The 16,450-nt window shown below is 38.6% G+C and overlaps 1 protein-coding gene across 7 annotated transcripts in view; it reads right to left on the bottom strand.

Moving 5' to 3' along the window:
• Positions 1 to 16,450, bottom strand: part of MIGA1 (mitoguardin 1) — a 78,660-nt gene that overhangs the window by 44,463 nt on the left and 17,747 nt on the right. For 6 of the 7 annotated variants that reach the window (XR_015160296.1, XR_015160297.1, XM_086390697.1 and 3 more), the window contains 4 exons: positions 11,205 to 11,341; positions 8,647 to 8,773; positions 5,904 to 6,037; positions 5,041 to 5,164 (listed from right to left, as the gene is read on the bottom strand). Coding sequence is in view for 5 of the 7 variants with exons in the window: in XM_086390697.1 (XP_086246823.1) it covers positions 5,041 to 5,164; positions 5,904 to 6,037; positions 8,647 to 8,773; positions 11,205 to 11,341 (522 nt within the window). In the remaining 2 variants the exon portion in view is untranslated. The remainder of the gene's footprint in view (positions 1 to 5,040; positions 5,165 to 5,903; positions 6,038 to 8,646; positions 8,774 to 11,204; positions 11,342 to 16,450) is intronic. The other variant, XM_086390700.1, reaches the window with a different exon arrangement.

The following is a 16,450-nucleotide window of genomic DNA, read 5'->3' as shown; positions in this document are numbered from 1 at the left end:
GATGTTTACCAAGGGAATAAACCCTGTGATTAGAAATCTAGAACTTCTGGGGTTTCCCTGGTAGCTCAGTGGTAAAGAACAGGCCTGCCAATGCAGGACACATGGGTTCGACCCCTGATCTGGGAAGATCTCATACGCTGCGGGGCAACTAAGCCTATGCGTCACAACTATTAACCCTGTGCTCTCAAGCCTGGGAGCTGCAACTACTGAAGCCTGCGTATGTTAGAGCCCACACTCCATAAGAGAAGCCACCCCAATGAGAAGCCTACACATCACAGCCAGAGAGTAGCCCCCATTCACCACAACTAGAGAGAAGCCCGTGTAGCAATGAAGACCCAGCACAGCCAATAATAATAAATTAAAAAGAAAAAAAATTGGAACTTTCAACTCCAACCCTGACCCTTAAAGGGAGAAAGGATGAGAATTAAGTTAATCACCAATAGCTGATGACTTAATTAGCTGTGCCTATATAATGGAACCTCCGTAAGAACACGATAGAGTTTAGAGAGCTCCAGGTTGGTGAACATATCCAGGTGCAAGGAGAGTGCTGTGTCTGGAGAGGGTATGAAAGTTCTACACCCATTTCCCATACCTTGCCCTATGCATCTATTCCACTTGACTGTTGCTTAATTATATCTTTCATAATAAATGAGTACTAGAAAGTAAAGTGCTTCTCAAAATTCTGTGCACCATCCTATCAATAGTAAACTATCAAGCCTAAGGAGGGATTGGTGGGAACCTGTGATTTATAGAAAAAACACTGGTCAGAAGCACGAGAGGTTTGGCGCTGCAACTGGCATGTGAGTGGGGCGCACTCTTGTGAGATAAGCCCTTAACCTGTGGAGTCTGCACTAACACTGGGTATTTGAGTGTTTGACTGAGGGGAATTGCAGGACACCCCAACTGGTGTCCACAGAGAACTGGAGAATTTCTTGGCATGGAAATTCCACTCATTTTGTGTCAAAAGTTGTAAATAAAGGGAAACAAGTCTTCCTTTAAACATGTTTTGTTAATGGTTTCAATGAGAGCCTTGATGACCAAGCAGACCAAACTGAACAAACGAGAAAGTGACAGAAAGCTGAGAGGGATGTCAAATCTAAATCTATCTTAATTCAGGATGATGACTTGAGAAAGGACAATTTAGTACTGAATAGGAAAAATAAACATAACATCTAAAAGCTTGGGTCCAAAGAAACAACTACACAGAAACAAATGAGGGAAGAAGTGACTCAAAAATAACATAGCTAACAATAACAACAAAGAACTTAAGTTTCAGCTTACCATTAGCTCAACATTAGCAATGTTAGTTAATGTAGGGACTTCCCTGGTAGTCCAGGGGTTAAGAATTTGCCTGCCAGTACAGGGAAACATGGGTTCCATCCCTGTCCGGGAAGATTCCACAGCCACAGGGCAACTAACCCTGTGAGCCGTAACTACGGGCCCCGCGCCCTAGAGCCCACGTTCCACGAGGGAAGCCACCACAGTGAGAGCCTGCGCACCACAACGAGAAAGCAGCCCCCATTCATGGCAGCTAGAGAAGCCCACGTGCAGCACCAAAGACCCAGAGCGGCCAAAAACAAATAAATAAACTTAAGAGCAAAACAAAAAAACCCCAAAACTAATACAGTTCTTAGGCTCTGTAATTATAATGTTCAGAATTTCTTGTTCAGTATGACAGAGCATAAGGATCTACTTCTCCTTTCTAAAGGCCCATTAAAAAGGATAGGATCCATGGCAGTCCAGTGGTTGGAACTCCCCACCTGAACTGCCAAGGGTATGGATTCAATCAAGCCACATGGTGCAACCAAAAAAAAAAAAGACAGGAAGAAAATAACAGCATCACTGGAAAACATGGAAAAGGTATCACCAGACCAGAAATTTTAGAGAATACCTTGAAATTAGCCAATAGAGACTCAATCAGGTCCTAAAAAACCATAGCCCAATTATCCTAGAGGCAAAAATCATCTTCCTCTGTGTGTTAGGGAAGTTCCAAACTCCAAGCCAATAAATATTGCTACCCTGTTCCCTGGACTTTATATTTGTTATATAATTTAATTCTCATAATTATTTTGTTAAGTAAGATATACCCATTTTTCAGATGAAGAAGCTGAGGCTTAGACAAGTTATATAATCACATAAATAATAAATGGTGAATCTAGAATTTGGACTCCATCAGTCTGAATCTACAATCTGTAATTTTAGTCATTATACAGATGAGGGCCAAAAGGTAATCCATTAGAGTAACTTATTAAAGTAACAACACTAAATCCAGTTGGCACAGTTGGGCCCTCTCCCCCTATTCCCTCAAGTTAAATAGAGTAGTTCACTCCATTAGTTCCTGGATTAAATCTTCTATCTATTAAATGAATGAAATCTCTCTAGACTGCCTTGAGAGCCTAAGAGAGGAGGAAAGACACATGAGTTAACTGCAGATTTCCAGGTAGATACGGAGGAAGAAATCAATTTCTAGGAAAGGAAGATCCACACAAAACAAATGATACCACTACCAGAAATAAGATTCCTTACTTCAGCAGCTGTGGAGATTCTGGACTACAAGCTTCAAAACAACATTTCTCACGGAGAACTATGCCACAAAGAGTTCATAGTCAGTCTTCCAATCCAGAGAACACATCTGTCTTCTAGGTGCTGAGACAATACAGCACGGTGGCTTCTGGACTCTAGAGTCAGCTGTCTGAGCCAAGTCTAAGCTCTGTCACTTTGTCGCTGTGTAACTCTGGGGAAGTGACTTAATACCTGTGTACCTCTCTCCCCATCTGAAAAATGAGGATGAGAACTATAATTACCTCATAAAAGCTGTTGTGAGGACTAAGTGAGATGGTTTTTACTCCGAATTGTGCCTGACCCAGAAAAGGAACCATGGGCCGTAGCAGAGAGCCTAGAACATGACATGCAAACAATGGTAATTGTTAGATATTAAGTTCAGGGGAAAGGAGATGAATTAGATGATGCTGCTAAAAAAAAAAAAAAAAAAAAATCTTCCAACCTTGAAAATCTATCAAATTCTTAACAAGAAAAAAAAATTAATTTTTATCAAATAAGACAAAGCAAATTCCAAAATGATAAAGTACTCACTGAAGTCAGATCAATACTTGGTTAAAGTTCACCCCTGAGCCTCTGAAGGCATTTGTCAACCTCTCTTCATTTATGACTATTAATAAATTGCCTCTCATTAATATATATCAAATGTGAAAAATGAATTTGGATTTAGGGGACGAGGATAGTTAAATGACTTCTGAGCAATCCTGATTAATAGCAAATAACAGATATAACAGAAGTACTCCCTTACTGGAGTTCTGGCCATAGATTCAGCTCTTTCAGTCCAGAAGTTCCAAAATGGAAACTTGCAATAACAAAATATTCAAATAATTCCCAAGAAGGAACAAAATATAACAGCATCATGTCAACTGGAGTCTCCAGGGCAATAACAGGCCAAGGCACTGTTAGGCTGCAGAGAAAAGGAAAAGCCAGCCAGCCAAATAGTCATTGACAGCTCAAGTTAAGACATGGGTGGGGTCAGGAACTTATTACAAACCTAAGCTAACTGAATGGATGGGTGGATTATGGGTCCCACTCTAGAAATCCTACCCATTTAGAGTTCCAAATTAACAGCACTTCCTCAGAAACAACTTGAAGCCCCAGAAATAAAACCATCTACCTAGAGGTCTTCTTGGCCAGATGCAATGTAAACCCAACACAGACCCCCTGAGCAGTAGCCTGAAAACCTTTTATAACTGATAACCTGAAGAAATGAGAGATGGATTCCACCAACTGCTATGATCAGTAGAAAAAAGAAACTCTGGGCATGCCAAACAGAACAAAATCTGAGATGCATATTAGGAGACTAATAAGTAGACAACAACACATCTACCTGATCCTTATCATGAAGTCAGACAGAAACTGCAAGCAGAAGATTAGAATAGAGAGGGCAAATACAACTTTCCTAAAATGAAACATGAATAGTCTCAGGTCCCCTTCCTCATATTTATAAATTTTTCCTACTTCTTTTTCTCTGTGGCTTTCTTTGCTGCTTATCCACTTTGCTATCTTTTCTAGTTGTTCCATTCCCACTTTTACATCTGACTTCTTTTAAAAATCCTTCTCTTTGTTCTTTTTCCAACTTATTGTCACAAATACCATTCTAATAAGTTACAAAAGAAATTGTATAAATATATACCTATATATATATATCTAAAGAAAGCTTTGACAAATTCTATTTGTTGACATGAATATTATCTATTTTTTTCTGGCCAATAATCTCTATATGTCAAAAATCTTATACCTATGCCAAGAGCAGAGAAACTATTAAAAAACACTCAAGTCTAATGAAAAATTTTTTAAGACAGTAAGTCAAGGAAGCAATTTTTTTTTTCTCACTCTGTCTCTCTCTCTCTTTTTTTTTTTTCAGCTGCGCTGGGCAGCCTTTAGTTCCTTGACCGGGATTGAACCTGGGCCATCACAGTGAAAGCCCAGAATCCTAACGACTACTCCCAGAAGCAGTTTTAATCATTCCTCCTTAGAAGACTTCACTTAAGAAGTCTATTCAAAGTTCTTTTCTCTTTAAAGTAGGAAACAAACATAATGGTATATGATAATGTATGTATTGACTACTTACACCAAAATGTAGCCTGCAACTGAAACAGGGACAAGAAATAGAATTACTTAAAATACTTTAAATGTAAGTCATGAGCTACACGACCATTTCTGAGGTAGTGTGTCTCCCTCTCATATTATTATTTTTTTCCACCCTCCAACACTTTAACTGGGATTCTTTCACTTGGAATGTAATTTTAAAATAATGTTACAATCCTATCTGTGGTAAGTGCTTGAATTTGTATCAGTAAGTTCACTTGCAAAGTTAAACTGAAAGGAGAAAAACCAATAAATATGATAGAACTGTTTATCTCTTGGCTGTTTTCTAAAAAGTAGTAACCATATTAACACACTGTAGCGAATGATTTCAAGAATATAAAAGAATAAAATGACACAATCCATAAAAAACACATAAAATAACCACCTTACCAGTATCATTAACAAGGGAATTAGGATCAGATGCCCCCAAGGTAGCTTCAAACTCCTCTTGGAGACGATATGCTCTTTGCAACAGAGATTCAAGTTTATGGATGAATTCAGTACTAATAATATCCTACAAGAAGAGAACACATACACAGCAAGTATTAGATGTTAATGTTAAAATTCTACATATTCTCCACTTTTAAATGAAAGAAAAGTGAGGAATGTTATTTAAAAAACTACTGGTTGGGTGGTGAGAATACTGCGATAGAAGTCAGGGGGCTGGGGTTCTGGCTGTGCCTCGCATGGAGTCACCTCCATTTCCTACTCTGTATAATTGAGTTGGACTAGATCAGGGGTTCTCAATGTAAGGTCCCTAATCAGGAGCATCAGTATTACCTGGGAACTTGTTAGAAATACAAATTACAAGTGAATTAGAAACTCTGGAGGTGGGGCCCCCAAGTCTGTGTTTTAATAAGCCTTTCAGAGGCTTGTGATGCATGCTCAACTTTGAAAATTAGCCTAGATGATGATCAATAAATAACAGTCTAGCTCTACATGACTATATAAATATAATGGCACTTAATTCAATCCAAAGCACAAAGCAGAGGTTAAAAAATTCCTTCAGAAATCATATCTGCTTAATTCTATATATTCTTGGAAAATCATGAAATGATGAATTGCAAATTTGAGATTTAACAGCTAACTGAACAGGAAGAGCCCAGTGAGAAATATCCCTACACAAATCCCAAAGGAGAAAAACATAAAAAGTTCTGTTAAATGCCACAGAAATCAAGGACACTGAATCAACATTAAAAATAGTTAGATTTTTCCAATATTATGAAGACCACTCCCAAATAAGTCACCCTTACATCTACACTTTCTTCTGCAATAGCATCTCCTGCACCCAATTTAATGGAACCACAGGCTTCATCTTCAGCCTGTCTATTTCGAAAGGTTAGAGCTTGTTCCCATCGACGCAATGCCTCTTCAAACAATTCCATACCTAAAAATTAAGAACAGAACAATTTTATTTTTTTTGGCATGGCGGCTTTTGGGATCTTAATTCCCCGACCAGGGAACAAACTCACACCCCCTGCAGTGGAGTGTAGAGTCTTAACCACCAGAAGTCCTTCTTAGTAGAATCTTAATATCCTAATATATTCCAGGTCTACAGTTCCAGTCAACCAACAATCAGGGAGAAATGACCGATGTGTTTTTCCTTTCTAAAAACTAGTAAGTCAAATGCATACAGTAATTGGAATTTTTCCAAAATAATATCATAAATTCATCAAAGTCCCAACAATAATAGCTAATTTTTATAGTCACAGAACTATCTTTCAAAATATCCCTCTAAGTTAAAAACTGATAAGCAAATAGAAAAACAGGTTGAGAAGAAACTATAAGGTTTATAAGAGGCTTTCAGAAGAAGAAAGCAAAGCTAAGAAGAAAAATAATAGCACAGAAGTCTAGAATAATGTCTTTTCTATCTTTTTTCCACCAAAAGGTGTCTTAATCCACTATGATACCAACTTGCTGACTTGGATGGATAAAGTGCTGGACCAGAGTTAAAAATAAACAAGAAGAACCCATAAAAGGTTACAGTCCAAGTAGGAATTTCATATCCCTGCTTACAGAAAGCTTTTGTGGAAAAAATAAGTGATTATGTGCCTCTTTTTCTTCAAATTTTTTCAAAAAAAAAAAAAGCTTACCAAAATAATTATGTACCTCAAACAAAACCAAAATATTTCAAAAGCTCAATTTCTCTAGACATATAAAAGTAAAAAATCTTTAAAAGCTGCTTAAGAATCTGGCCAAGTCATTCTCAAGATGTTTTTAAGATATGGTAGTTAAGAGAATGTGTGTTAATCACTCAGTCGTGTCTGACTCTTTCGACCCCATGGACTGCAGCTTGCCAGGTTCCTCTGTCCATAAGGATTCTCCAGGCAAGAATACTGGAGTGGGTTGCCATTCCCTTCTCCAGAAGTTAACAGAACACCTGTCCTCAAAAATCATTTCTTCTGTTATCTAGAGAATCTACTACTCTAAACAAATAAACTGTTCTGTGAATGAAATGTAGGTTTTTCCTTTGTTTCATTTTCTGTAGCAAAGAATCATTGCCTGGATCTTCCTTCTAAAAAAACGTATACACTTAAAAGACTTAACTTTTCTAATCTATGTAGTTCTCATTCCTTCATCCTTTTCTCACTCCATCCTCTCTCTGCCCCTCCAATTATTTTGGCTAAATAGAAGGAAGAATTATTTAACGCCAGAGATGCCCAAAGAGAAAAGGTGCCTCTCAGGAAGTTCTGTGTTTCACCTCACTGCAGAACACAGTCCAACTGTCACATATCAGCAATTCTGTAATAGAATTGAAACAGTATTTCCTACCAATCCTAATTCTATGACACTGAGACTCCCTACAGCTTCTCTAAGCTTTGCTCTATTTCTCTTCAACTCTCTCTATAGTCCTGTGAAGTGGCCAAAGTAGGTTTACTAGGCATAGTTAAATCTAGAAGCACAGTGAGCTTAATTCTTGGAAACTTCGGAAAAGGTAGCAGAAGAACTACTCTTACATCCTTCGCCAAGGGCAGGAGTACCCAGTGTACCACAGCAGCATCTTTAATGATTGATTCTAGAGTGTGAGGAAGGCACACAGTCCTTCTGCCAACTCATCACCCCCTTACTGCTCACTGGCTAGGACCACAAGACTTTTCTGGTTTTATTTTTTAGTTAGCATGCATTTCCCTTAAAAGGAATATAGCATGAAATAGAGTACAGAGGAACACAGGCAAGGATTTGAAAAAGTATTTGAGTCTGATTCAGTATTAAGGGCTCTGGTCCTCTTTCTAGGTTTCTGTGAAACTTTCTAGACATTCTTATGTTCTAGCTGTAAACAGAGGCCCCTTTCTATGTAAAATCCTTCCTAGATATAGGAAGAATACAAATGATAGCTAGATAAAAGGCTACTTTCAGTGCATTTTGATTGATTCATTAGATAGAAGTCAACAGATGAGGTTAGGTGAGTGTAACAGACTGAATAATGACCACCCAAAGATGGTTCCTAGTACATGGAACTTGTAAATGTTACCATATAAGATAATCTTTGTGGGTGTGATTAAGAATCTTAACATGGGGAGATTACCCTATATTATCTGATAGGCTCTAGATCCAATCACAACCATCCTCATAACAGAGAGGCAGACAGAGATCTGAAACACACGATGAAGAGGAAGGCAAGGGTTGGAGTCATGTGGCCACAAGCCTAAAGTGGCATCAGAAGCTGCAAGAGGTACCGATTGAATTCTCCTCCAAGACTCCAGAGGGAACATGGCCCAAACGGCACCTTGAGTTCAGTCCATGATAATGATTTCAGACTTCAGGCCTCCAGAACTCCAAAAGAGTATATTTCTATCATTTTAAGCCACCAAATTTGTGGTAGTTTCTATAGCAGCCTCAGAAAACTAATACAACATGTTATGTTATGTAGACTGGAGTCAACAGATATGAGAACATTTTAGAATTACAGCTGCTTCCCTTAGAACAATTCATCATTCTTCATTTTCACATTACATGTGAGTACAGTATCTTAAACCATTATTATGTTATTCCTACCCATCAAATATAAGTTCTCAGGAGTCGTCACAGGAATATTAACAAGTTTAATATCATCTTCATCTGCTTTGTCCCAGGAATTAGAATTGCCACAAGCACAGCTATGACAAGAATTGACACTCTGGACCTAAAATTGGATGGACAGAAGTTACTTCAAAATCTCTTTTGTAACAGTATTTTGTGTTCTTTTATATTTATAAATTATTTACATAAATCCTAATCCTGGTAGAACAACCCATGAGATTTCTACCTGAAGAGATAAATCTGATTATACTCAATCAAACTTAGAATTCATAAGACCCTACATACTCTGAACCCTTATTTGCTCAAAATTATACATGTTGAACAATATTTTGAACATAAACCAGTTGTTGTTGTTTAGTCGCTCAGTCACATCCACCTCTTTTCTGACTCCAAAGACTGTAGCCCGCCAGGCTCCTCTGTCCATGGGATTTTTCAGGCAAGGATACTGGAGTGGGTTGCCATTTCCCTCTCCAGGGGATCTTCCCAACTCAGGGATCAAACCGACATCTCTGCATCTCCTGCACTGTAGGCAGAGTCTTTACCACTGAGCCACCAGGGAATTTATTTCCAACAAAAATCAAGCAGCTATTTTTATAGTTTACTGTCATTTAAGTATTTACTTATAAATTTTACCCACACCTACTTTGATTTGAGGTAACTAGCTTACTTTCCTTTCAGAACTTATTACAATGCTGATTATCTGCTGTAATAATGAAAATCGAAAAGCCTCTATCATCTTTACTTCTCTAGCAAGGTCTGCTGAGCCAATCATTTGTCACTTCTTTGCAAAGACTCCCAAATCTTGAACTCCAGTTCTGCCCTCTTTTGAGAAATCTAAGCTCACATTTCCACCTGCCTATTTGATGACTCCACGTGGCTCTCCTGCTGGCATCTCAAACTGATAATACGAAAAAAGAGCTTTCCATCTTCCCAAAACAAAAACTCCTCCCAAGTTCAGTAAAATTACTTTTATCTCCATAACTTCTCAAACTAGGTAACAAGAAGTCATCTTTAACTTCTCTTCCCACACCTCTCATATCTAGTTATCAAGTCTTGTGGACCCTGTCCCCTCCTTTTCTACTCCTGTTGTTATGACTCTCACTCAGGCACTCATTAAGAGGCAGAAATCTGGGTTCACAGTCCTAACAGCGGAGTAAGTAAGTAGGTCAGCAAAGGCATGGATAGCAAAGTGATTCTAAAGACTAATTATTTATACTGTTATCATAAAACTCCTTTTCTCTAGTCAAGAACAGCTTCAATTTTCAGTTCAGAAAATTTAAAAGAGAGGTACCTCTCTGACACAGAGGAGGTCCAGATTATAGAAAGGGCATATACTTCATTATCCTACTCAGTTTCCCAGAGGAATTGAAAGGGCACGTCTTTGATCTAAATGTTCCTCCCACGGACAGAGGAACCTGGTGGGCTACAGTCCAAGGGGCCGCAAAGAGTCAGACATCACTGAGTGACTAAGTACAACACAGCACAGCACAGCAGAAGAGCCTTTAAAATGTGATATATTTTTAGGCATTTAAGAAAGGAGCAGCTATCTGTTCCAATAAAATACAGAAGCAAGGTATGAACAGATTAGAGTATTCTATTAAACTATTTTTTAAATGAATAATCATGATGTTAGAGGCATATTCTCCCTGGAATACACATAAGAAACTGTCAGTGTTCATCTCTAAGGAGGGGAATTGAGAAGATTAGGAGCACATTTTTCATGTACATTATTTAGTAGCAAGTGCATATCCTACCTGTTATGTAAAGTAACTTTTAAACTATATTATATTTGAATAAACATTAACTTTACTCTTCACCTGTCAATCAATACTATGTTAATGGTATAAAGGAAGAGGTAAAGACTCCATACTTGGCTTCAGCAAGCCAAATACTGCTACATAAGCAGGTTCATCAAGCAGTTTTTGTAACCTACACCACGTTTGGCTGCATCTTTTAGCTTTTTGTAGAATACCTAGCTTTGAAGCAACACTTCCATACCAACACCATCCTCACAGGACCCCATAGGATCACATTACCTGACTCAAAAAAACCTGGAACCGAGATAGCTGAATATTTCACAAAAAGGTAATTTTACTTGTCTGAAGGAACAGGATCAACCAGATTTCTTAAGGTTCTCTCCATGCTAATGCTATGCTATGCTATGCTAAGTCACTTCAGTTGTGTCCGACTCTGTGGGACCCCGTAGACAGCAGCCCACCAGGCTCCCCCGTCCCTGGGATTCTCCAGGCAAGAACACTGGAGTGGGTTGCCATTTCCTTCTCCAATGCATGAAAGTGAAAAGTGAAAGTGAAGTCGCTCAGTCGTATCCGACTCCCAGCGACCCCATGGATTGCAGCCTAACAGGAACCTCCGTCCATGGGATTTTCCAAGCAAGAGTACTGGAGTGGGGTGCCACTGTCCCTTCTCCATCTCTCCATACTAAAAGCTATCTAATTGTATGACATTTAAATCAATATATAATGATAGATATATAATTAAAATTAAAAGAAAAAATTAATAAATTGTTTACTTACAGAGGCTAAACTCTGTGCAGAACCCGAGTATTTACTGAAGAGTCCTCCGTTAACATAGTTACAAGACTGAGATCCTTTGTCTTTGGCAGAACTTAAAGATAATGTCAAATTCTGTCTGCTACTGGAACAACTTGAACCTACCAAACAAACATATTAAAAGTACTAATAACCCCTATGATAAATTTCAGATAAAATTTCAAAGTTTATATATTCATTCAGAGGGCTCATTTTAAAATACAATTCCCCTCATTGTGTAAATTATTAAATATATCATACCATTATTAAAATCTATATCTCTAAATAACATTTTTAACACTGCTTCTGAAATGAAGATTAAAACACGGATTTAATTAATTAAGCTGATATCTGAATGGCCTACTGTACAATCAGTATAAAAATATTGGCAACTATGAACCTTCAAATTATAAATTTAACAAAATATAAGCACTTCTTATATTCTTTCCTGAATTATATCAAAACTTTATCCATATCACATTATCTTAGTCTTTTATACATCTGTCTCCCCTAATCATCTATCCATTCATCTTAGGCAGATGCTGTGTCTTAGTTTATCTTAATACAGCAGTTAAACTTCTCAAATCAAATCCTGGCACTTACTAGTTATATGAACTCGAGCAAGTCACTTAACTTTTCCATATCTCAATAGGATTATAGTCCTAATTCATAGGATTGTTATAAAGGTTATTTTAACACAGTGAATATACAGCATGTTCACACTGCACCTAAGATCTAATAAAAACCTCAGTAAGTGTGGGTTTATCGCTCAGTCATGTCCGACTCTTCGCAACTTCATGAACTGAAGCCTGCCAGGCTCCTCCATCCGTGGGATATTTCAGGCAAGAATACTGGAGTGGGTTGCCATTCCCTTCTCCAGCGGTTCTTCCCAACACAGGGACTGAACCTGAAAGGCATCATTATTGTTGTAAAATGTTAACAACACTTGGCACAAAACAGTCTTTCATTATTTGCTACACCAACAAATCACAAGAGCATACGATAAATTAACAAATAGAAAATAATTTAAAATTTAAAGAATAAATCCAGCATGCTCAAGAAATTATTTCAATTGATACAATTTGATAATATGTACCATATCTTCGCACAGAGTCAGACATGACTGACATGACTTAGCAGCAGCAGCAGCACCATATCTTTAAAAAAAAAAACAGATTTTTTTAAAGGCCAGCAATTCTACTTCTAGAACTGTATAAACTTAGAAAATAATCAGATAAGTATATGCGAAGCAAGAAAAATAACCTAAAGAATACAATAGGGAACTGGTTAAAAAAGTAAAGCACATTTGTACACTAAGTATATATTTAAAAATGATAGCATAGAGATACATCTATTGATATTTAAAAACATTCTTACATAATATTATATATATTTTTAAGATTTATTGATTGATTTTTGGCTGCTCTGGGTCTTCGTTGCTGCGCACAGGCTTTCTCTAGTTGCAGTGCACAGGTTTCTCATTGCAGTGGCTTCTCTTTTGGAGAGCATGGACTTCTGGGCACATGTGGTCAAAACTTGCTGAGCTTAGTTGGTCCACAGCTTGTGGAACCTTTTCAGACTGGGGATCAAACCTATGTCCTCTGCATTGGCAGGCAGATTCTTAACCACTGGACTACCAGGGAAGCCCCCATAATATTAAATATTAAAAGGCTACAAGAGGTATGGATTTTACTTAAAGTATATAAATCATTTATTTGTATATAATAAAAATTTTATGTCTCAATATATTTAAATGCAAATATAAATGACTATATATATGCCAAAATATTATCAGTAGTTATTTCTGGGTAGCAGAATTTCAAGCAATTTTCATTTTTTATTGATGCTTATCTGTATTATCTAAGATGTCTAATATGGATCTGTATTAACTGTGAGTTATATATTCAGTTCAGTCAATTCAGTCACTCAGTCATGTCTAGCTCTTTATGACCCCAGGAACTGCAGCAGGCCAGGATTCCCCATCCATCACCAACTCCCAGAGCTTGCTCAAACTCATGTCCATCAAGTCAGTGATGCCATCCAACCATCTCATCCTCTGTCATCCTCTTCTCCTCCAACCTTCAATCTTTCCCAGGATCCACATGTTTTCAAATAAGTCAGTTCTTCGCATCAGGTGGCCAAAGTATTGGAGTTTCAGCTTCAGCATCAGTCCTTCCAATGAGTATTCAGGACTGATTTCCTTTAGGATGGACTGGTTGGATCTCCTTGCAGTCCAAGGGACTCTCAAGAGTCTTCTCCAACATCACAGTTCGAAAGCATCAATTCTTCGGCGCTCAGCTTTCTTTGTAGTCCAACTCTCACATCCATACGTGACTATTGGAAAAACCATAGCTTTGACTAGACAGACTTTTGCTGGCAAAGTAACGTCTCTGTTTTTTAATATGCGGTCTAGGTTGGTCATAGCTTTTCATCCAAAGAGCAAGCATCTTTTAATTTCATGGCTGCAGTCACCATCTGAAGTGATTTTGGAGCCCGAAAAGATAAAGTCTCTCACTGTTTCCATTATTTCCCCATCTATTTTCCATGAAGTGATGGGACTAGATGCAATGATCTTAGTGTTCTGAATGTGGAGTTTTAAGCCAACTCTTTCACCCTTCTCTTTCACTTTTATCTAGAGGCTCTTTAGTTCTTCTTCCCTTTCTGCAATAACGGTGGTATAATCTGCATAACTGAGGTTATTGATAATACTCCCAGCAATCTTGATTCCAGTTTGTGCTTCATCCAGGCTGGCATTTTGCATGATGTACTCTGCATATACGTTAAATAAGCAGGGTGACAATATACAGCCTTGACGTACTACTTCCTGATTTGGAACCAGACTGCTGTTCCATGTCCAATTCTAACTGTTGCTTCTTGACGTGCATACAGACTTCTCAGGAGACAAGTCAGGTGGTCTGGTATTCCCATCTCTTTCAGAATTTTTCAAAGTTTGTTGTGATCCACACAGTTAAAGGCTTTGGTGTAGTCAATAAAGCAGAAGTAGACGTTTTTCTGGAACTCTCTTGCTTTCTCAATGATCCAACAAATGTAGGCAATTTGATCTCTGGTTCCTCTGCATTTTCTAAATCCAGCTTGAACATCTGGAAGTTCACAGTTCATGTACTGTTGAAGTCTGGCTTGGAGAATTTTGAGCATTACTTTGTTAGTCTGTGAGATGAGTACAATTGTGCAGTAGTTTGAACATTCTTTGGCATTGCCTTTCTTTGGGATTGGACTGAAAACTGACATTTTCCAGTCCTGTGACCATTGCTGAGTTTTCCAAATTTGCTGGCATAATGAGTGCAGCACTTAGGCAGCATTATCTTTTAGGATCTGAAATAGCTCAACTGGAATTCCATCACCTCCACTAGGTTTTTTCATAGTGATGCTTCCTATGGCCCACTTGACTTTGCATTCCAAGATGTCTGTCTGTAGGTGAGTGATCACACCACCGTGGTTATCTGGGTCATGAAGGTCTTTTTTGTATAGTTCTTCTGTGTATTCTTGCCACATCTTCCTAATATCTTTTGCTTCTGTTAAGTCCATACCATTTCTGTCCTTTATTGTGCCAATCTGCATGATGTTTCCTTGGTATCTCTAATTCTCCTAAGGAGATCTCTAGTCTTTCCTTGGAGAAGGCAATGGCACCCCACTCCAGTACTCTTGCTTGGAAACTCCCATGGATGGAAGAGCCTGGTGGGCTACAGTCCATGGGATCTCGAAGAGTCGGACACGACTAAGCGACTTCATTTTCACTTTTCACTCTCATGCATTGGAGAAGGAAATGGCAACCCACTCCAGTGTTCTTGCCTGGAGAATCCCAGGGACGGCGGAGCCTGGTGGGCTGCCGTCTATGGGGTTGCACAGAGTTGGACACGACTGAAGCGACTTAGCAGCAGCAGCAGCAGCAGCAGCAGCAGCAGCAGCTAGTCTTTCCCATTCTTTTGTTTTCCTCTATTTCTTTGTATTGATCGCTGAGGAAGGCTTTCTTATCTCTCCTTGCTATTCTTTGGAACTCTGCATTGCAATGGGTGTATCTTTCCTTTTCTCTTTTGCCTTTAGTTTCTCTTCTTTTCCAGCTATTTGTAAGGCCTCCTCAGACAGCCATTCTGCCTTTTTGCACTTCTTTTTCTTGGGGATGGTCTTGATCACTGCCTCCTGTACGACGTCACAAACCTCCATCCATACTTCTTCAGGCACTCTGTCTATCAGATCTAATCCCTTGAATCTATTTATCACTTACACTGTAGAATCATAAGGGATTTGATTTAGGTCATCCTTGAATGTCTAGTGGTTTTCCCTACTTTCTTCAATTTAAGTCTGAATTTGGCAATAAGGAGTTCATGATCTGAGCCACAGTCAGCTCCTGGTCTTCTTTCTGCTGACTATATAGAGCTTCTCCATCTTTGGCTGCAAAGAATATAATCAGTCTGATTTTGGTATTAATCATCTGGTGATGTCCATGTGTAGAGTCTTCTCTTGTGTTGTTGGAAGAGGGTGTTTGCTATCACCAGTGCGTTCTCTTGGCAAACTTTGTTAGCCTTTGCTTCCTTTTGTACTCCAAGGCCAAATTTGCCTGTATTCCAGGTATTTCTTGACTTCCTACTTCTGCATTCCAGTCCTCTATAATGAAAAGGACATCTTTTTTGGGTGTTAGTTCTAGGAGGTCTTGTAGGTCTTCATAGAACTGTTCAACTTCAGCTTCTCAGCATTACTGGTTGGGGCATAGACTTGGATTACTGTGATACTGAATGGTTTGCCTTGGAAACAGAGATCATTCTGTCGTTTTTGAGATTGCATCCAAGTACTGCATTTTGGACTCTTTTGTTGACTATGATGGTTACTCCATTTCTTCTAAGGGATTCTTGTCCACAGTAGTAGATATAACAGTCATCTGAGTTAAATTCACCCATTCCAGTCCATTTTAGTTCACTGATTCCTAAAATGTCAATGTTCAGTCTTGCCATCTCCTGTTTGAGCACTTCCAATTTGCCTTGATTCATGGGCCTAATGTTCGAGGTTCCTATGCAGTATTGCTCTTTACAGCATCAGACTTTACTTCCATCAACAGTCACATGCACTACTGCTGCTGCTAAGTCGCTTCAATCCTGTCCGACTCTGTGCGACCCCGTAGACAGCAGCCCACCAGGCTCCGCTGTCCCTGGGACTTTCCAGGCAAGAACACTGGAGTGGGTTGCCATTTCCTTCTCCAATGCATGAAAGTGAAAAGT

This window comes from Bos grunniens, chromosome 3 (genome assembly GCF_055505025.1).
Source record: "Bos grunniens cultivar Pamir isolate PY7600 chromosome 3, Bosgru_T2T1.0, whole genome shotgun sequence".
Taxonomy (NCBI): Eukaryota; Metazoa; Chordata; class Mammalia; order Artiodactyla; family Bovidae; genus Bos; species Bos grunniens.
The sequence above is the reverse complement of the archived record's forward strand: the minus strand, read 5'-3'. Positions and strand labels throughout refer to the sequence as shown.